This window comes from Annulohypoxylon maeteangense (genome assembly GCF_022496945.1).
Source record: "Annulohypoxylon maeteangense strain CBS 123835 unplaced genomic scaffold GGS22scaffold_10, whole genome shotgun sequence".
Taxonomy (NCBI): Eukaryota; Fungi; Ascomycota; class Sordariomycetes; order Xylariales; family Hypoxylaceae; genus Annulohypoxylon; species Annulohypoxylon maeteangense.
Window position 1 is genome coordinate 790,665 of NW_025953257.1, and position 19,624 is coordinate 810,288.

A 19,624-nucleotide genomic window follows, 5' to 3' on the forward strand; every position below is an offset into this window, starting at 1 on the left:
AAACTATGATACTCTAATTCCGACATTTCCCCAAACCAACAAACTCGTCTTTTCCGCGATGGCGTTTGAGGGGGAAAAAAAGTTCGACCTGCATGGCGAGCATCGGCATTAAAGGCGTTTGGCCCTATAGGACAGGGCGTGGTTGCACATAGGCGTATGGGCGGCTTTGTTTATTCTAATCACATCATTGGCATTGTTAGTGGAGAAATAGATTCTCGCAATCTACTTTCGAAGCTAACAATTGTCCTTCAGGGGGCTAAAGAATTGATACCTTTAGTCCTATTGTTTGATATACCATCTTTGGGGGGGAGCAATCTTGGCCCGGGCTCTTAGGAAGGGTTTATTGAGATGGACGTCGGTCAAGATTTCTCTCATCTTCATTCTCGCTCGACCCCCTTTCTCCATTCTTGTACACAGGTTTGGCGACCAGCAATGATGCTCGATCGCGCATTTCCCTACGTGGCATTATGGTCTTAAGTCGACGACGTTCACTTGCCGGGTTACGAGGTTAGGGACAGGATCAATTGGTTCTTAGGACATATTGCATAAAATGCATTATAAAATGGTTGTTTAAACCAATATACTTGGACTTTTACTTGATTTTATGTGACATGTCGTAGAGCAACAACTATTTGAAGGACTAATTCTTTTGGCTACGCGGAGATGTTATAGGCCATCATGACTTTATGGTGTCAATCTTCTTGATTTTACTGAATGAAGTGGTATTGCTGATACCGTCTTCGAATGCAATCTAAATGTACGAGTAGGCATACTAGCTGTTGCTCTCATCTAATGGGCATAGTTTTCTCGACTTATTTGCTATTTGGTAGGCATGTAAGTTATTTGATAGCACCTCGATTTCGCTGCTTCCCGAGTACAATTGGTAAACATTTGAGACATCAATATTTCGCAAAGTTTGGAATAGGTACTTAATATATGGGTGTATATATGTAGGTAAGTATAACATGTTTGAATATACTGGAGGCGTTTATCCAACACCACTAAATAACATCTGATACAAACATAACCAATAACTAAATCGGCGTTACGAAGCAGCAGCAACCAAACCCCCCTCGCTCCGTACTCCTTCATTAGCCAACGCCTTCTTCTTAGCCTCCAGAGCTTCATAGTTGCGCTTCATGGCCGCTTTCGTGAATTCTGACCCGGTCACCATCGGGTACTTCTTCAACGGACCTTGGATCTTACAATCCGTATTGGGCTGGTTGAAGTACGCCATGCTATACCGCGGCCCGTAGTAATCAACAGCCGGGTCCGTCGGCGTCTTTACGCGGTGAAATGTCGATTTGAACCGGTCGTCGCTCCAACTCATCAGGAGATCGCCACTTTTCGTTTTATTCTATCGTCAGAACCTCTCTTATTTGAAACCTGACATCCGACACTCAGAAAGAAGGTAAACATAATAAACAAGTACGAAACTCACATATTACACACAATCTCCCCCTCGGCAGGCTCAACCTTCGTCCACGTATCCCCCACCCCAAACTCCGTACACACCTCCCTCCCCGGACATATCTCCAACCCGCTCTGCCCCGGCCGCTGAAAAAGCAACGTCACGAAATCCCAATCCGCATGCGCGCCCGCGCGATAGTACCCCGCCGGCGTCGGCGCACTGGCGTCCATCTCGAAGTAATGCAGGATCCGCAACACCGTCTGCGCGCTCGGCCGCGCCACATCGTGCGCCGCGACGAAATACCCGTCGTCGAACCCCAATCCCCGCGCAAAACACAGCATCAGCTTCTCGCTTACCTCCTGCGCGCGGTGCATGAAGCCCAGACTCTGCGCTTTAAAACCCGGGAGGAGGGGCTCGGGAAGCCAGGACTGCGACATCGCGGCCCCGTATTGCATTTGGTAGCTCTCTTTCTGGTCGGCGACGCCGGTGGACGGGCGGATTTGCGCGCCTTTTTCCCACCCCGTGTTGAGGTGGGTGAAGGGGACGAGGGCTTTCGTGGTGTCTGGGAGTGCGAAGAAACGCTCTGCTGCGGCGAATTGGGCTTCGATTTCTGAGGTTGGGATTCCGTGGTTGGTGAGTGCGAAGAAGCCGTCGGTTTCGGCGGCGTGGATTAGGGAGGCGGTTATTTCGGGGATGCGGGTCGGGAAGTCGTGCAGGGAGATCTTGGGGATCGTGCGCGTTGAGTATTTGGTTTCTGCCATTTTGGGGTTTGGGATAGGGGGTAGGTGAAGGTATATGAGATGTTGTGAGTATGCGACCCCTTTTAGCAAGTCCCTGAATGGTTTGAGCTGTGATATGATGTTACAGTTAAGGGTAGCTGGTCTATGTCTCTCAATGAGATCTTAGGTCTTTGCTACGACATGAGGATGAGACTCTATTGATATAGATTTCAATTCTGTGCTACGTTGCGACTATGCCGAAGAGGTCCTTGTGTCTCGGGGACGACGGGGCGGTCCGGGAGTGGAGACAGGAGACCGGGTGATAAAGCTGGTCGAGCTATCTATCTCCGCAGCTTGATAGCTTATCCTGACTTATCCTCACTTATCATCGACCGGAGGCTGCCGTCAGCTCGGTGTCTCACTTCAAGCTTCTCACTTTTCTCCTTTGCACGTGCGCGTGGATCTTCATTAGTACTTCTAGGTGATGTCTAAGACACTCGGTATTTATATCTACTATGTATCAGACTGATTCACTAACTTTAATGGAAATACGTTCATGATAGGGGTAATATACACGGCTATATATGATGTCCCGGCCAGAGGATTCCTGGTGATTACCTCCCCCCCAATACAGGCGGTTTCATCATACACAAACAGAATGACTAGTAAAACGTCAGTGTACCCAGGTAATATCTCACTTGCATTGCCAAGACCTCGAGTCCAGGGCGATGTTAAGACTGACGCCATTTCCTGCAAGCCACAGTACATACATGTATATTAACATACTACCATTTATAGGTACCTGTATATTCACATCCGAGTAGCTGATGGCTGGGGACTCATTAGCGAGTATATATACACCTGCACATTCTACACGGCTTAACCATCAACTTGTTTCTACCGGTAAAGAGTCAATTAGAACTTGGAGACTTAGAATAGTAGTTAAGCTTTATTCTAGGTGGTCTGATATATATCGCTCCTAATTCTGATATTGCTATAGTTACTCGATGCCAACATTATCGTTGAGGTTCGAGTTCTTGACGGAGTTACACACGAACAATCTAGTTGATTCACTCTTCTACAAGTGGTCTCAAGATTTAGATTTGTTGCTTCGAATCTTCGTTTGTCACGTTGAGCTAAGTGAAGAACTTGCAATTAAGCTTCTAGTCATTTCTTCAGCCATTAAGATTTCCTGTACCTAAAAATTATCTTGACAAGGCGATATATCAAATAACTGAATATTTCCGAAAATATAAGGATTCATTGCGCGACGCTGAATAGGGTGAAAAGAATATTCGTTGAATCATGGTTACATTAGCGGTCACAACTAGGACACGCACCACCATTTTTCCAGGGATAAAATAAATGAAATAAAAATTAATTAAACAAATTAAAAATGAGAAAAAATTTATAATCCAATAATCTCTCATATAAAAATACCGAAGAGGTTGAATGAATTATCGAAAAATAAAATAAAATTAATTTCGCAACCTTCAACCGTGTTAACCGCGTTACGTGCGCCGATACTTAGGCTGTACCTTCTCTGTTGGCTTCCATTAGGGCATTTCCCCGGCATTTCCTAGGAAGGTAGGTGCTCCTATATGGCTGAGGAAGTTAGGGGTACGAGGTACTAATTTCAGCACTGCAGGTACCTGATAAACATCAGACGCGCGCAACTACCCAGATAATAATTGCACGCGTCCCCTTCCTTAAGTAATCCCCAACTACCAGCTGGTCGCAAAAGTAATTCTTCCCTTTTAAATTCTTTTTTTTTATTCACTCTCTCATTTTCACTCAACGCAATCAACATCCTTCCCGCGTAATTTGATAAATTTTACTATTTTTTTTCGACCAAATCAATCCCTGACTTGAATTTTTTCGAGTTTTCTCTCTTTTTACACCAATCGTATCACTCCTTACCAATTCACACGCATCCCCAACAGTTGCGATGGCACCTTCAAGACCAGCGCGTGGGGCGGCCAAGGAGAATGGCACCACAACTGAAGCTGCTGCAGCTACCGGTGATGCTCCCGTGAAACGTGGTCGTGGTCGTCCTCCTAAGAACGGCATCGCGCCTCAGGAGAAGAAAGCTCCCTCGGGTCGCCCTCGTGGCCGCCCCCCAGGAACTGGTGGCGTGAAGAAGGCCACCAAGCCCCCACCACCTAAGTCTACCAGAAGTGGTGTCGGTCGACGGGGTCGTCCTCGCAAGTCCGACGCGTCGGCTGTCGTCACACCCAAGAAAGCTACCGCAACTCCCAAGTCTGCGTCCAAGACCGCTAGCACCGGTAAGGGACGCGGCAGACCGCGCAAGGCCTCGGCTCCTGTTGTCGAACAACCCGACGACGAGGAGGAGTCGGAAGAATCTGAGGAGAAAGGCGAAGACGAGGGTGAGTTTGTCAATCAAACAATTAAATAAATTTCCCTCGTTGGAATGATTGTGTGAATTCTATATCTTGACATTTACTAATTATTCCTTCAACATTAGATGCCGCTGTTAATGACGAGATCGCGATGGACGATGCCGCCGGTGATGACGACGATAATGCCGCGGAAGACGACGACTTGCCCAACCCAGAGGTAGGATCACATTCTCCCCCCTCTGATACTCAGTAGATATACTGGAATAATGGACCTCTTACTGATCCGGGGTATACAGGATGATTAGGATAACGAAGTGGCCGCCTCATACGTTGGAGGCCTACTAGCAAGTGCTTTCCGACACTTTAGCGGTGTGGGGAGCGTACAAAATACTCCTAGACGATAAGGTCGCCATTTTTCTATTGCTAGGCATGAAGCGAATTCGCTTCGATCTTCCGAAGGAGCTGTGCGCGGTTAACGGACACGTTTGTGTCATGGGAGAGACAATCTTTGGTGGTTAGCTGAATGGGATGGCGTTGGTGGTGAGCAATGGGGCTGACAAGTAATTCTGAAGCAGCAATCGCTCACTGGTTTACAATGACTATTGCTGGGACTGATTTCGGGATGTTCATAGGCCTCTTCATGATTTCAAGAGTAAAAAAACAGTACGACAATAGTTCTTGAGTCGCTTCTGAGACTATCTATATATGTCGTGAGATATTTGGAGCCGTGCTTATGCGTAACAGTCTAACATACTGACCTGTGTAATGACGCCTTGCTAAAGTACACTGATAAATAATGTAGGTGAGAGCCTGCGTCTTCTATCACCTATATATCGCTCTTTCTTCACAATGCGCTTGAACCTTGGTCTTGAACAGATCGAGTACAAATCACGTATCAAAGCCCTCATTCACTCTTTCTTCCACTCCTCAAACTCTTCTTCCAAATGGTCTTTGAGCTGTTTAAACCTATTCCCAAAATTCCTCTTACAACGCCAACATATTAAATCCTTATTACTGAACCCAGCCTTCGTAGGATGTCTGCGCACATCGTCCTCGGCGAGCGGGAAGTCGGCCACGTCGATCAGGAACGGCGTGTTGAAGCTGTTGTAGTGCTTGCGGTGGCGCATACACTCCGATATCATGTCTGGCGACAGCACGTGTACGTGCAAGTCGTTCATCGACGGGTGTGCGTGGACTCCGACTAATAGCTCGCTTTCCCAATCCCGCCCTTTTGGTAGTCCTTCTCCTGACGGCACCTCTGTCTCCCCGTTTAACACCGCTTCTCGCTCTTGCTCTTGCGCGCTGTATCGCCCGTACCGCCGTTGTAGCTCTTTCGCTACTAATCGCTTTAGCTTCGCGGTCTCGGCCCGTACGGAGGTTAGGAAGGCGGCGTCGTCGAAGGCGTCGAAGGGGTGGAGACGACTTAGTGGTGAGCGTGGGAGGAGGAGCGCGTGCACGGTGGATTTCGGGTATAGGTCGTTTATGGCGACGAAATCGTCGGTGTGGTAGATTACGCGCGAGGGCGGGAAGGAGGATGGGTTCCGCGTGTAGGCGCCGAGGCCGTCGCGCTCTTTTAGGAAGCGCGTGTTTGGGCTTCGGGTTGAGGCGAGGGTTTGGGGGGAGGATTCTTTGGCGGCCTTGGGTTTGGGGGACATTAGTTCTGTGACTTGAGGGGGTGGTTAGTAGTTGGTTTTTTGGTTGGATCGATAGGTTTGCGAAGGATAAGGGGAAAGGGAAAGGGGGAAGATGGGCGGGAGACTACTTACATGCGTTGCGCTTCGTGCCTTGAGTCACACCGGTGGCTGCTGGCGCTGGTGCCGTGCCGGCGATCTCTTCTGAGGTGATCGCATCTTCGGGGTCTGACTCGGTTGATGGCATATTATTATTCTTCGACTTCGACTTCGACTTCGACTTGGCTAAGGTATGGAAGTCGTAAGAGGCGTTTCTAGGAGGGAATTTATTATTGACGCCTGCATTTAGTAGGATAACTCGGCGATAAAATAGACCCGGCAGGTTGGCTGGTTGGTAGCTGCGGCTACTGAGTAGGTGTTATGTAGTCCGTATTACTACATTCACATGCCTGAGAAGTAGAGAGTAATAGTATAATCTGTCAATTGAATCTCACTGATTATACGTAGACATTAGTAATATAGAAGCTATTTCTTCAATGTCGACAGAAACATAGTGAAGATGGAAAGAGGTATCGATGTCTCCTATTCTACCCCACCATCGAGCTATCGACGTGATCGACGCATTACGTAACATGGACATGACTAAGCCATTTCTCGGATATTCTCCGGCGCAAATGGTCAATTTTAGACTGTCTGCGGCGTAAGATTCATATCTCTTTCTTTCCACTTCATATGAAAAACCATGAGATAATTCCAGGTAAGGTCTATTGAATAGAATCGCAAATGGATTATTATCATGGTGAAGAAAGGCAAGGAGAAGGCCACAGCGGCGCCCCCGGCTGCTGCTGTGGCCGCTAAATCATCAAAGAAATCAGCATCATCTAAAGCCGGCAAAAATACCGTCGCCACACAACCAAACGATGACTTCATAGTCTTCACAAATTCTACCAAGGATACTAAACCTAAGAAAGGAGGAGGTCAGGGTGGCTCTTCAAGTGCCGGAGGAAATATCCCAGGATCGGGCGATGCGGGGTCAGCAGAAGCTTCGGGTCCCCCGAAACCAACGGTCAAGCAAATCATCGGAGGAGCAAGTTGGACTGGGAAACTTCCCGTAAACCTGCTATCAGAGCATTGCCAGAGGCAGAAGTGGGACAAGCCCGACTACCAACCTGTAAGCGGCTTGTTTTGCTCAACTGCTAATGTATATTTAGTTAATCAATGTGACATAGATAAGAAATTCCGAGGGCTTTTCGTACTTTGTCCAGCTCAGTGCTAAGAATCCAAAGACTAAGGAGGCACAGAAGATTCCTCCTTTTAAGTTGTCACCTGATAATAAGCACCTCGTGACAAGAGAGACCGCTTTAGAAGCTAAGCATGCTGCAGCTACCTATGGCCTATTCAGGGTCTGTAGCATGAAGAACATTCATACCACGCTTCCTCCGGATTATAGGTCGTTATGGAAGAAATTCGAAGAGTTGAAGAAGGAAGACGTGAAGAAGGGTAACGCGTGGATGTACGATGCGGATCCCTTCGCTACTATGAAACAGCGAGAAGATGACAAGGCCGCTGCTGAGAAGAAGCGAAAGGAACAGGAGGCGATCAAGGAAAAGGCGAGGAATATGCCAGGTGCGGAAGGTCTAGTTCTTCGAAGCAATGCTTCCTCTTCGGGGGGCGGTGGTACAAATCCCATGAAGGGATGGACTACCGTCCCCAAGATCGAAATGGGCCGAAAAACACGATCTCAGTTAGAAGATCTACTACGACGAGAGGTTATATGGAACCCTCACGGGGTTAAGATGTCTGAACCTCAGAAAGAAGCTATTATCGAGGAACTCGCAAATTCTGGCTTTCGAAAAAGCCACGTGGAGGAAGCGGTCGACGAATGCAAGGATAGAGAGGAGACGTTGGAGTGGTTGCTTATACATGTGCCTGAGGACGATCTCCCCAGATGGGCATTACCGGGGAGCTATAGCGCTGGTGTTTCGGTCGCCGCCACACAAGACCTGAAGCGCGAGGCCGCGGTAAAGCGCTTGTCGCAATCGGGTTACTCGGCCGAATTATGCAGGAAACTCTATGACGAGAAAGGTGCAGATGAAGGCATCGCCGCTGAGGCATTACAGCATTTCCTGCTTTCGAGTGGTAATGACGCCGCATTGATAAATGCTGCTGCTGGGGATCCCTTTATATCAGGCACACCGGAGGAATGTTGGGACGATGAGATGGAGAGCCTTTCATCCGTTTTTGGTGAGAACTTCAAACGAATATCTGACAATGTCTGCGAAATACGGATCGAGGCAGTTAAAAACGGCCCTAAGAAGGACGTTGAAACGTTTGCCCAGTTTCGAAAGACACCACGATATCCGACCGAAGTCATTGTGGCCATTGTGGCAGATCTACCCTCTTACATCAAGCTCAGCGTTGTCAAGAAGACGCTTGCTTATCTTACCGAATCACTGAGTGAAGAGCCGATGAAGATCTACTTTGCTGTTGATTGGGTCCAGCAAAACATCAACTCAATCATTGAAAACCCCGGGAAGCTTAGGGACATATCAGGGGTTGCATCCACTGCAGCAGAAACTCGCTACGTTATCCCAATAGGCCGAAAATCTTCGAAACACCCGAAGCCGTTATCGTGGACTATTGATATACGCAGTAGGGAAGAATGGCAGAAAAGGCAAGACAACCCTGCATTAAAGCAGATGTTGGCCCAACGCCAAAAGTTACCTGCCTGGCAAACGAAAGACTTGGTAGTGGACACAGTCTCACAGAATCAGGTCACTATCATTGCTGGCGAAACGGGGTCTGGAAAGTCTACACAATCAGTTCAATTCATACTTGACGATCTATATAGCAAAGGGTTCGGGAACGCTGCTAGTATTATTTGTACGCAACCACGCAGGATATCGGCTCTCGGTCTCGCAGACAGAGTGAGCGATGAACGCTGTTCAAGACTTGGTCAAGAAGTTGGTTACACTATCCGCGGCGAGAACAAGACAGGTCCCCAAACTAAAATCACTTTCGTGACTACCGGTGTACTTCTGAGACGTTTACAAACTTCCGGCGGGCGAACCGAGGATGTCGTTGCCTCATTAGCCGACGTCAGCCATGTAGTTATTGATGAAGTTCACGAGCGAAGTTTAGATACGGATTTCCTTCTCAGTATCATTCGCGACGTCCTGAAACGAAGGAAAGATCTCAAGCTTGTGCTCATGAGTGCTACCCTTGATGCTGCTACATTCAGAGGCTACTTTGCTTCCGAGGGACTTAGTGTTGGGTTAGTCGAGATTGCTGGAAGGACATTTCCCGTTGAGGATTATTACCTTGATGATATTATCCGGATGACGGGCTTCACCCCAGACACTGGCAGATACCGCGATCGCGATGAGGGAATGTTCGATACGACGAATTCAGCAGATCAAGGTTATGGCGATAGAGGCGCGCAAGATCCCATTAACAAGACTATACAGAGATTGGGTTCGCGAATCAACTATTCTCTTATTGTTGAAACAGCGAAAGCTATCGATGCAGACTTATACAAAGAAAAGGGAGGAATTCTAATATTTTTACCAGGTGTTGCAGAGATCAACCGGACTGTTAATCAACTAAAGAATGTGTCATCCCTACATGTTCTGCCTCTCCATGCCTCTCTCGATACGCGCGAACAACGAAGAGTGTTCACGAGTGCTCCTCCTGGAATGCGGAAAGTGGTGGTTGCGACAAACGTGGCGGAGACTTCAATCACGATTGATGACATCGTTGCCGTCATCGATACAGGCAAAGTTAAGGAGACTAGCTTTGATCCCCAGAATAACATGCGCAAACTTGAAGAGACATGGGCTTCGCTTGCTGCTTGTAAACAGCGCCGAGGACGTGCTGGTCGAGTACAAGCTGGAAAATGTTATAAATTGTACACCCAGAACCTTGAGCAGCGCATGGCAGAACGTCCGGAGCCTGAGATTCGTCGTGTTCCTCTTGAGCAGCTTTGCTTATCCGTACGAGCTATGGGGACTAAAGATATAGGCGGATTCTTAGGAAGGACACCAACTCCACCTGCTATTTCTGCTGTCGAGAATGCCGTCAAGATGCTACAGCGGATGGGCGCACTCGACGGGGAGGAATTGACAGCACTTGGTCAACAACTAGCTATGATCCCTGCAGATCTACGTTGTGGAAAACTTATGATTTATGGCGCCATCTTTGGGTGCCTTGAAGAAAGCATCTCTATCGCTTCTATCTTAAGCACCAGAAGCCCGTTTGTTTCGCCACCAGAGAAGCGCGTCGAGGCTAAAGCGGCTCGTATGAAGTTCTCTAGGGGTGACGGCGACCTCCTTACCGACCTAAGAGCTTACCAGCAATGGAGCGAGATGATGGACCAGGGAATGCCACAGCGACAACTACGTCAGTTCTGCGATGAAAACTTCCTCTTATACCAAACCCTCTCCGATATTTCTGCCACGCGAACCCAGTACTACTCCTCGCTTGCCGAGATCGGCATCCGCGATACCCGGCCCCCAGGAACCCAAGCGTCAACGTCTCTCGTCCGAGCCCTCACGGCCTCGGCGTTCACCCCACAGATCGCACGCATCCAGTTCCCGGACAAGAAGTTCGCGACCTCGATGTCGGGCGCTGTGGAGCTGGACCCCGAGGCCAGAACTATCAGATACTTTACGCAGGAGAACGGCCGCGTTTTTATACACCCCGCTAGCTCGCTTCATGATAATCAGGGTTTCTCGGGTAATGCGGTGTTCTTGTCGTATTTCAATATGATGGCGACGAGTAAGATATTTATTCGGGATCTTACGCGTAAGTTATTTTCGTTCAATTGTTTAAGGGGGCGGGGGATAGGTGCGGGTTGGTATTGATTGGTGGTTGGCGGTCGATTGCTAACTACGTATAGCGTTTAACGCCTTTACGCTTCTCTTGTTCTCGGGCGCTATTGAGCTAGATACTCTCGGGAGGGGCTTGGTTGTTGACGGTTGGTTGAGGTAAGTTTACTCCGATAATGTCGCGATTGGTGGTTTACTGACGGCATATTGAATTTAGGTTACGGGGATGGGCAAGAATCGGGGTCTTGGTCTCGAGACTCAGGGGCATGGTGGACAACATCATCGCGATGAAAGTCAACGACCCACACGCAAACGTACACGATAACGAGGTGGTTAAAATGGTGGCGAAACTCATAGAACTAGATGGCCTGGATGCTTGATCGCTTACGCTGCTGTCGACTCTGGGGTTTCGAATGATAGACTTTTTAAGATCTAGATTGGCTTTTCTTCTCTCTTTAACGACTCTTCCTTAACTCGATGTTCGGGTCTATCTTGAGTGAACATCTGCTCCTGGAATGTTCTATTTTCCGGGAATTATTTGCCACTATCAACTGACCTATCGAGGTAAGTACACATTGCTACATCGGTGCTCAGCCAAACACTCGCGATTGGATAATATCAATACTTAGGTAACCACCTGCTGCGGCTTTTCATAGCCTCACAATCAACTGTAAATACTAGGTAGGTACGTAGATATGTAGGCTGAGTACTTGTGTTACTAAAGAAAAACTTTAGGATTCTATCGACTCTCTAAAGATCCTAACTTCTTATAATCCTATACTAGTACCTCTTGATCTTACAATACGAGATTTTCTATTGGCCATGGCAGATGCAACTCAAAATGACAGCTACTGGACTAAAGCCCAGAACAGATTATCAGATAAGGATAAAATGAAGCTCCAAATGATATTGAACGCTTCACCGTTCCAAACTCCAGGGGAGGAGCTACAGGGGCCGCAAAATCAGGTCCCCTGGCCCGAAAAGCTTCGAAAATTGTGCGAGAACCGTAGAGAAGAATACAGAGAAAACCGATGGAAGATTAAAATCAAAGGAAAGGAGCGCACCTTGCATGATCTGTGGGACGAGGCTGTCTCTATACTTGGGAAGCTAAAAGAGGTTGGCACTGTTGCTACCAGCTCGGAACCTATGGCAAGCTTAGGCTGGTCCATCGCCTGGCTGTTTATCCAAGTACGTATTTCCTTTTCCTTATCATAAAAAGATTTACATTAGGTATTTTGGGTTAGAAGGCCTTGTTCTAATATGCTGCAATATCTATCTAGATTCCCACCCGAAAAATAGAAGTGGCGCAGTCAGTGACCCAGGGTCTCAACAAAGTGGTCATCATCATGAGTCGCGGCCTTATATACGAATGGCATCTTCAAAACTCTTGGAAAACCGGTAATGATCGCAACACCGAACTCTTTGAGAATTTCATAGTCGACCTCTATGAGCAGACCCTGATCTTTCTTATTGCTGCTTCTGATCATTATACTAGTGGTCTCAAAGGTGCCGTGGCGCGCACATGGGCTTCTGTCTGGAAGGCCAATGCAATCACAGACTTTGAAGAGAATACCATCAAGATCCAGCTCGACCTGCAAGATGAGGCGGCGACGTGTTTCAGGATAGGTGTTCAGGGGAGTCTGGCCTCTATTCTTGAATCGCAGGGCGCTCTACAGACTCAACTAGCTCGGCTGAAGGATATACATGAGGACACCAAGATGATAAAGGAAGCAGTAATGAATAAGGGAAATTATGAATCAAATCAGAAACGGTCGTCGGTTCTTGAGTGGTTGTCCAAATTACCCTACATTGACCATCATACATCTGCTAAAGACAAGCGCGTCTTCGGAACTGGGAATTGGATCTTTGAGCATGAAGATTTCAAGAACTGGCACGATTCCGTAGAACAGCATATACTCTGGATACATGGCATCCGTAAGTTTCTTCAATATAGAAATGTACCTACCTAGGTACCTACCTATACACAAGACTAATAAGACGTGTAGGCGGAGCCGGAAAGACAAAGTTAATAAGCAGAATCATCGACCAATTTGATAAACGGCTTCTTGAAGATGCTGCGCATGCAAATATTGGTCAATTGCCAGACCTACAAGTAGCATTCTTTTACTGCGCTGGATACGATCATGCTAGAAAAAGTTGCATTGATATTCTACGCAGTTTCATCAAGCAACTGGCAGAGCCGCGCGATGTTTTGCCTCAAAAGGTCACTGATATATACGACAAAAAACATCCTGTTAATGCTCCTTCGCAGCAGGTGGGGATCGAGGATTGTCGGATAATGCTTAATGATACGATTCGTCACCACAACAATGTCTTACTAATTATTGATGCTCTAGACGAATGTCATGAGGAGTATATTCAAAGTCTCATATCAATTTTCGATACGATTACCCAGCAAAAGATCTCCGACTCGAGAATAAAAGTTATTATCTCGAGTCGTGATCTTCCAGTGATTGCCAACCAGATGGAGCGGTACGTTGACATCAAGATTTCTGAGGGGACCATCAAGGACGATATTAAGAAATTCATCGATCACCGCCTCAAGACCTTCCAGAAAGGTGGCTCTTCCAAAATTACACCAAACTTACAAGCTAAGATTGTGTCCACTCTGTCAAATAAAAGCGGTGCAATGTGAGTACCATTTATTGTACCAAACCATATTGAATAATATGTATTAACAGGTTACTTTTAGGTTTCAGTATGCGTCTGTACACTTGGAAAACATCCTCCTGCTCCCTACTACCGGGGAAATTGAAGATGCACTTGGAAGCCCCCCGAAAGATATAGTAGAAGTCTACCGCGATACGATAAACATCATAAATTCCGATCCGGATTGGGGGCCATATGTGATGCGCGCTTTTGCATGGATCCAGGCGTGTGGAGGTAGCAGTTCACCAGACCACCTCGTTGCTGCAGCCAGCCAGAAACCTAAACAAATTGACGTAGATCAATTTTTCGTGGTTGAACTCCATGAATTACTCCAAAGATCCAGGTATTTGCTCGCTTACGAACATGGAACCGTACGCTTTTCGCACCTATCCGTGCAAGATTACTTTGCACACAACAAGGAGATGGGTGCCTTAGACATTAGGACGACTGTTTTTCTCAGAACCCTGTTGAATTATGAATCTTGTCAAACGATACAACCTGCAGAGGTTACTCGCCTGTACGATGACGCCTGCGAATATTGGTATGACTATGTTAAACCGCTCGAGGGCAATAAGGGGATTCAACCTTTCCTGAGTCGGCTTCTCAAATTCGACCCGAGAGAACAAAATTGTCCACGCTGGCAAGTGTCTTTGGCGAATTGGACAGTGAGTATGTTTTCGCTAGGTTATTTCGGGGCCAGATATGAATATGGGAGCATAATTGTGTATATGTTTCTGCCAGGCTGGTTACCTAGTACCAGGAAGCCCTCCTATGACTGCTGGAAAATGGTTCATGGCGAAATTGGACCCCGAAAACTGATGGAGACATTAACCGTCCGATATTTCACCGCGTTCCAGAAGGCTGTTAAGGCGCTCTCCGATCCCTATGACAGAAGATTAATACGGTTACTAGGCCTTGCCTCCTTTTTTAACTTCGAGAGTCAAGAAAATGAAGAGAATCATCGTGGTGACAAAAGTTCAAACAGAGCTGCAATGGCTGTTAATGAGCAAAGCACTCTTACCGCTATCTCCAAAATGATCTCCTGGACTTTTCGACGAGTATTGATCCTCGCTTACACTTCGACACGAAACGATATATTAAGAAGAATTAGCTGTGAACTCTGGCAACTAAATTATGCGTATCTCAATATCGTCGAGGCTGTGCAGAAGAAAATATTTCAGGATATCCCGCGGTTCCTCGACCTCCTCCAATTCATGGGCGATATACCCTCCGAGTGGATGGAAGAGTTAGCAAGAGTTACCTTCCTTGTTCTGATTGATCAGATAGGGCGAAATGGGATAGTACGCCCTGACCAGCCGGTCCGTTCGATGGTAAACCAAGTATTACAAAAGTACGATTTATTCCGTCCCCTGGAGGAGCATCAGCATCTCTTCCTCGATACCTCCAAGCTGAGACTCAACCACCCATTGGTAGTCCTTGGAGATCTTCCCGAACAGCCATCTACTCTTTACGAGCCAAAGTTCATTAAACTCGTCATTCAGAATGGCGCTGACGTCAACCTTCAAGTGACACCTGAACTTGATCGTCTTTGGGCGACTATGTTCGCCCCTGTCTCCGGTACACCGTTAATTGGTGCAATGGAAACGTTTAGCATTCATGGTCCTGAAATCATGGAATTTCTCCTTGAGAATGGTGCAAATGTCAATCAAAAGGCCATTATAGGAAGATTTGGTACTGTACTTATTGCAGCATGCGCACTTAGCATTGGAGATGCGGTTGAGCGCTTGCTCAAATTAGGTGATATTGACGTGGACGTTGTTGCTCCAACTGGAGTATACGGTACAGCTCTTATAGCAGCTTTGAATAATTTTTTTAAGGGGTGCGCCAACACTGTGAAAATGCTACTGGACCGTGGTGCCGATCCAAGAGTCCGCGCTCAGCACGGAGCTTATGTCTCGGCGTTTGCTGCTGCGCTGCACTTTGATGACACAAGAATTGCATTGCGGCTGCTCGACTACAGCCCTGAAACCGATGAGGATGCCAAGAGATCTCTACAAGCAGTGGTAGATGAGTTTTCTAAGCTGCGAGATTTCTCCGACAATGACTCAGACACTCAGAATCTGAAATCGGTCGCTGATGCTTTAAAAAAGAAAGTCGCGGACTTATATATAGAATGCAACAAAAATTTCGATTGGCGAAAAATTGGATATGTTGAGTCGTTGTACGTTTCGAAAGGGATTACGGCTGCCGCGAGCCTAACTTGCTCGTTGAGGTGCATCCAATTTGACCGCCATTCCGATTTGGCAGAAAAGTGTAGACTAGAAGCAGCTAGGTTTCTATCACGTCTTAGTATGTGTATGGGTAGTCTTCCCACAGCTAGGATCATATTGTTCTGCTTTGGATACCCAAATCAAGATATGGCAGTGGTGGAGGCTTGGCAGAAGGTGCTGGATGAAAGCCAAAGAGCTGGGGAGGATTATGACTGGGAGACTCTGGCGGACTCTTTACGAGATCTAGTCCATAGCATCCCATCTGCGGCTGGCGAAGTGAATTCAGGTTGAGGACCTTTGAGAGATAAGTACAAGGAGAGGTGGAGATGATGTATGGGTACTTCAAAAGGGGGAGCGGGGGGAGGGGGCGGGGGCTTAGATAATCAAATCAAACCAATCAGTGGACCTCGGAATCTAAATTGCTTACTAAAGGATTAGGTAATCCGTGGTGAACCGAACAATCTTGAATAAAATTGATTAGGTAATAAATTGTGAAAGATATGACTTGTATTTCACGTAGCAACTAAGTACCGCCTATATAATACCCGACTACGAACCGTGTTGCGACTTGATAAGCGAAGCCGCCTTCTCCGCGACAGCGTAAACAGTTGACTGCAAGTTACCTGGCGGCAATACGGGAACGATACTCGCGTCCACGACCCGGAGATTTTTGACACCGTGAACCCTAAGATGGCTGTCAACAACGCCACCGATTTCTTCGGGTAGCATGGGACACGTTCCGGCAGGATGCCACATAGACGCTGCACGGATTCTAATATAATCCTTGGCTCCTTCTAAGTCTGCAAGGTGAGAGATCGCGCGAGACGGTTTGGGCGGCCGCTTCAGCAACTCACTCAGTGGCGAAGCCGAGGCTAAAGACTGCAAGTAGAGCATGTGTTCCGCAAAAATCTCGATATCGACTGGGTTGCTTAAGTAGTTTGGGTCTATCGCAGGAACATCAGACACGTTGCTAGACTGTATATGAACGCTACCTCTGGAAGTAGGGTGCGAAAGTATGCCGGCCAGAACGAGGTGTTTTCCGGGGAGTGGCTTGTATGTCCTTTGGCCAGTTACAGGGTCAGACTCGAGTGGGTTTTGCCCAAGCGAGCTAAGATATACACCCGATGGCATAGATGGGTCAAGCAAGGCCTTCTCGGCGACGTCGTAGAATGCCAAGGCGCGGGCTAGGTCCCGTTCTTCGAAATTCCCCTTTTTCGGACGATTCTCCTCCAGGAGTGTCTGTAAGCGCTGGTGGCCATCTTGTGATTTTAAAGTATTCACGGGCATATAGGCATAAGTCAAGGTCCCCGACGAAGTGAGGATACCGGTCCGGTTCGCCATGTACTCAACCATTGCTTTTTGGACCGCTTCCGGTTCCCGTCTAATGATTGCATCCCTGGTTTCTAGATCCTCTGCTTCAAAGCAGAGGTCAACTACAAGATGATCCTGTAGACCTTCCCCGACACCAGGGAGATCTTTAACGACATCAATGCCATGTTGAACCAAGATGTCACGCTTACCGATACCAGAAAGCTCAAGAATCTTGGGCGATTGAATGGCACCAGCAGCAATGATAACCTCTTTACGAGCCGTAACACTCTTCGTGGTGGAGTCATGGTGGTATTGAAATCCGATCGCATCGGTCGATCCTTCTTTAAAGAGTATCTTCTCGACAGTCGCATTGGTGAGGACATGGATGTTCTTACGATTCTTGATGGGATCATAATAGCGATTGGCGGACTGGCTTCTCTCCCGAGAAATTGGGTCAACGCTCGCGAGGTTGTTAAATGCCCCTATGGATCTATCAACCCAGAGGTCATCGTCTTTGCGATAACCGAGCTTCTCAAACGTTTCCACCCACGCTTTCCGAATAGGATGGGTAGCTAGCGGAAACGAAGTTTGGATTGGGCCTTGATCGTTATTATTCTGCGTCGGCCAACTCCCTATTCCTAGCGTCTCCCACGAAGACTTAGGGATAGAAGGATATGTATAAGACTTCTCGTAAAAGCTGCGAAGTGACTCCCAGTCCCAGCCATCGTTTCCGAGTGATGCCCATGAGTCGATGATTCCTGGCGTAGGTGGGGCAAATACTTGAGCGTTTAAGATGCTCGAGCCACCAAGGGCTTTCCCTTGGTTGAGTTGGACAGTCCTACCAAGAAGATTTGGCTATGGTGGAGTAACCATATGGTTAGCACAGGTTGCGACCACTCTTGCAATTAAGGAAGCATACCTGAGCGACGCTTGCGAAATTCCAATCTGCTTTACCACCGAGAAGCGCTGCGTAGAAGGCTGGAATTTTGGCCTGTAGGTTATCGCTTTGGTCCGACCCAGCCTCGATCACAAGAACGGACTGGCTTTCATCTTCTGAAAGTCGACTGGCAAGAACTAAACCAGCAGTGCCACCACCGGCTATCACGAAATCATAAGAGTTTAGAGCCATACTGAAGGTAGTGGTGAACAATTTACCAGCCTTTTTGATTATCGAGGGGAAAGGTGTTGAAATGAATGAGAGACACAAATTGACAGTGCCTTGGATGTCACCTTATAGCCCGACGAGGACACCCTTGGAACCAGCAGTCTTCGTAACTGACTCCCTTGCCTCCGCATCAACATAGCCTACCTATTGAGTGCACTATCTTATGGAGACATAGCCAACATTACCCAACTATGATAACTATGCTTTTAATACGCCGTTGGATAGATGAAATGTGAGAATGCTACCTACCTACTTAATAGACCCACGCATCTTGGTCCTTTATATAAAGGTATTTCGGAAACTTATAATCAGGTCAATTACATATCTAACAGATGACGTTTGAAGTTCAATACAGTAGGTCAGTTTTGCTGGGCTTCGGCGAATACCTGCGTCAAGTTATCGATACTTTCCCTCTATATAGACATCTTTCCTAACCAGAAGCTCCGTCGTGGCTGCTATGTCACCATGGGTATATCGGTTTGTTACTTCATCAGCGTGCTGTTGGAAGCATTCGTCTTGTGCAGCCCAGTGGAGTTCAATTTGGATAAGACGATCTCAGGTGGCGAGCGTCATAATCAAAATCTTGCGTATATTATGTCTGGGATCACAAACCTGGTTATAGATGTCGTCGTCGTGGCCCTTCCAATGCCTTTGATATTCCGCCTGCAAATATCTACGGCAAGAAAGGTCGGGGTCGCCGCGATGTCCGGGTTGAGCATCTTTTAAGTACACGGTCGGGTCGATCGTAACTCTACCCCAAGGTGTTATGCAGATTTGTGTTGGTCGTCTCTAGAATCTGTGTTATTTGATTGCTCAGAGTTGTCTCGCTCGCCCAATGGGATTTATCCGATATTACATGGACGGCTACGGCCATTTCCATCTACTCTCTCTTAGAGCCAACTTTCAGCGTCATTAACGCATGCCTTCCCACTATTAAGCCGGTTCTATACTACGTGTCTCCGAAGTTGCCTCAAAGCCAGAGTAAAGGCTATAGCAGAAACACGGACATCGCAAGGATGGACGACGTGAGGGATGTATGTTGGCTCAACTTATCAGGGATAAGTCATGACCAAGGTCTCGCGCAGTTCGATGACGGGTTGCCACATGCTGGCATGTGAAGTTTCGTAAGTCGTGGCGCTCGACATATGGGAGGAAGAGCGCGATTTCAGTCACATGTGGATGCGCTGTCGGAACTTCGACTTAGGAAAGGAGCTTATGAGAACCGAACTATTTTGCAAGATGAGTTGGTCTCGTTGGAATTAGGTCTTATCATACCGAAAGGCGTTTTTCTCAGGGTGGA

At 47.4% G+C, this 19,624-nt stretch overlaps 7 protein-coding genes across 7 annotated transcripts; 4 read left to right on the forward strand and 3 right to left on the reverse strand.

The window, feature by feature from the left end:
* Nucleotides 1-939: 939 nt before the first annotated feature.
* Nucleotides 940-2,452, reverse strand: GGS22DRAFT_21296 (Clavaminate synthase-like protein). Its single transcript, XM_047966485.1, has 2 exons — nucleotides 1,442-2,452; nucleotides 940-1,343 (listed from the first exon to the last, which is right to left on the reverse strand). Exons 1-2 carry the CDS (start codon nucleotides 2,170-2,172, stop codon nucleotides 1,046-1,048), a joined length of 1,029 nt encoding a protein of 342 aa, XP_047818098.1. The 5' UTR covers nucleotides 2,173-2,452; the 3' UTR covers nucleotides 940-1,045.
* Nucleotides 2,453-3,926: 1,474 nt separating this feature from the next.
* On the forward strand, nucleotides 3,927-5,097 carry GGS22DRAFT_21306 (uncharacterized protein). The gene is made up of 3 exons (XM_047966486.1): nucleotides 3,927-4,517; nucleotides 4,616-4,707; nucleotides 4,787-5,097. Exons 1-3 carry the CDS (start codon nucleotides 4,079-4,081, stop codon nucleotides 4,793-4,795), a joined length of 540 nt encoding a protein of 179 aa, XP_047818099.1. The 5' UTR covers nucleotides 3,927-4,078; the 3' UTR covers nucleotides 4,796-5,097.
* A 97-nt stretch (nucleotides 5,098-5,194) lies between these two features.
* Nucleotides 5,195-6,683, reverse strand: GGS22DRAFT_165249 (HIT-like protein). Its single transcript, XM_047961654.1, has 2 exons — nucleotides 6,257-6,683; nucleotides 5,195-6,156 (listed from the first exon to the last, which is right to left on the reverse strand). Exons 1-2 carry the CDS (start codon nucleotides 6,366-6,368, stop codon nucleotides 5,399-5,401), a joined length of 870 nt encoding a protein of 289 aa, XP_047818100.1. The 5' UTR covers nucleotides 6,369-6,683; the 3' UTR covers nucleotides 5,195-5,398.
* A 179-nt stretch (nucleotides 6,684-6,862) lies between these two features.
* Nucleotides 6,863-11,423, forward strand: GGS22DRAFT_21320 (P-loop containing nucleoside triphosphate hydrolase protein). The gene is made up of 4 exons (XM_047966487.1): nucleotides 6,863-7,292; nucleotides 7,351-10,924; nucleotides 11,019-11,106; nucleotides 11,165-11,423. Exons 1-4 carry the CDS (start codon nucleotides 6,918-6,920, stop codon nucleotides 11,325-11,327), a joined length of 4,200 nt encoding a protein of 1,399 aa, XP_047818101.1. The 5' UTR covers nucleotides 6,863-6,917; the 3' UTR covers nucleotides 11,328-11,423.
* Nucleotides 11,424-11,769: 346 nt separating this feature from the next.
* On the forward strand, nucleotides 11,770-16,185 carry GGS22DRAFT_194819 (uncharacterized protein; the record flags this gene model as incomplete). The annotated part of the gene is made up of 4 exons (XM_047965565.1): nucleotides 11,770-12,135; nucleotides 12,228-12,882; nucleotides 12,954-13,599; nucleotides 13,661-16,185. 4 exons carry the CDS (start codon nucleotides 11,770-11,772, stop codon nucleotides 16,137-16,139), a joined length of 4,146 nt encoding a protein of 1,381 aa, XP_047818102.1. The 3' UTR covers nucleotides 16,140-16,185.
* A 124-nt stretch (nucleotides 16,186-16,309) lies between these two features.
* Nucleotides 16,310-18,557, reverse strand: GGS22DRAFT_165254 (oxidoreductase). Its single transcript, XM_047961655.1, has 2 exons — nucleotides 18,079-18,557; nucleotides 16,310-18,014 (listed from the first exon to the last, which is right to left on the reverse strand). The coding sequence occupies exons 1-2, from the start codon at nucleotides 18,286-18,288 to the stop codon at nucleotides 16,398-16,400; spliced, it is 1,827 nt and encodes a 608-aa protein (XP_047818103.1). The 5' UTR covers nucleotides 18,289-18,557; the 3' UTR covers nucleotides 16,310-16,397.
* On the forward strand, nucleotides 18,558-19,614 carry GGS22DRAFT_165255 (uncharacterized protein). Its single transcript, XM_047961656.1, has one exon. The coding sequence runs from the start codon at nucleotides 18,790-18,792 to the stop codon at nucleotides 19,048-19,050; it is 261 nt and encodes an 86-aa protein (XP_047818104.1). The 5' UTR covers nucleotides 18,558-18,789; the 3' UTR covers nucleotides 19,051-19,614.
* Nucleotides 19,615-19,624: the final 10 nt, after the last annotated feature.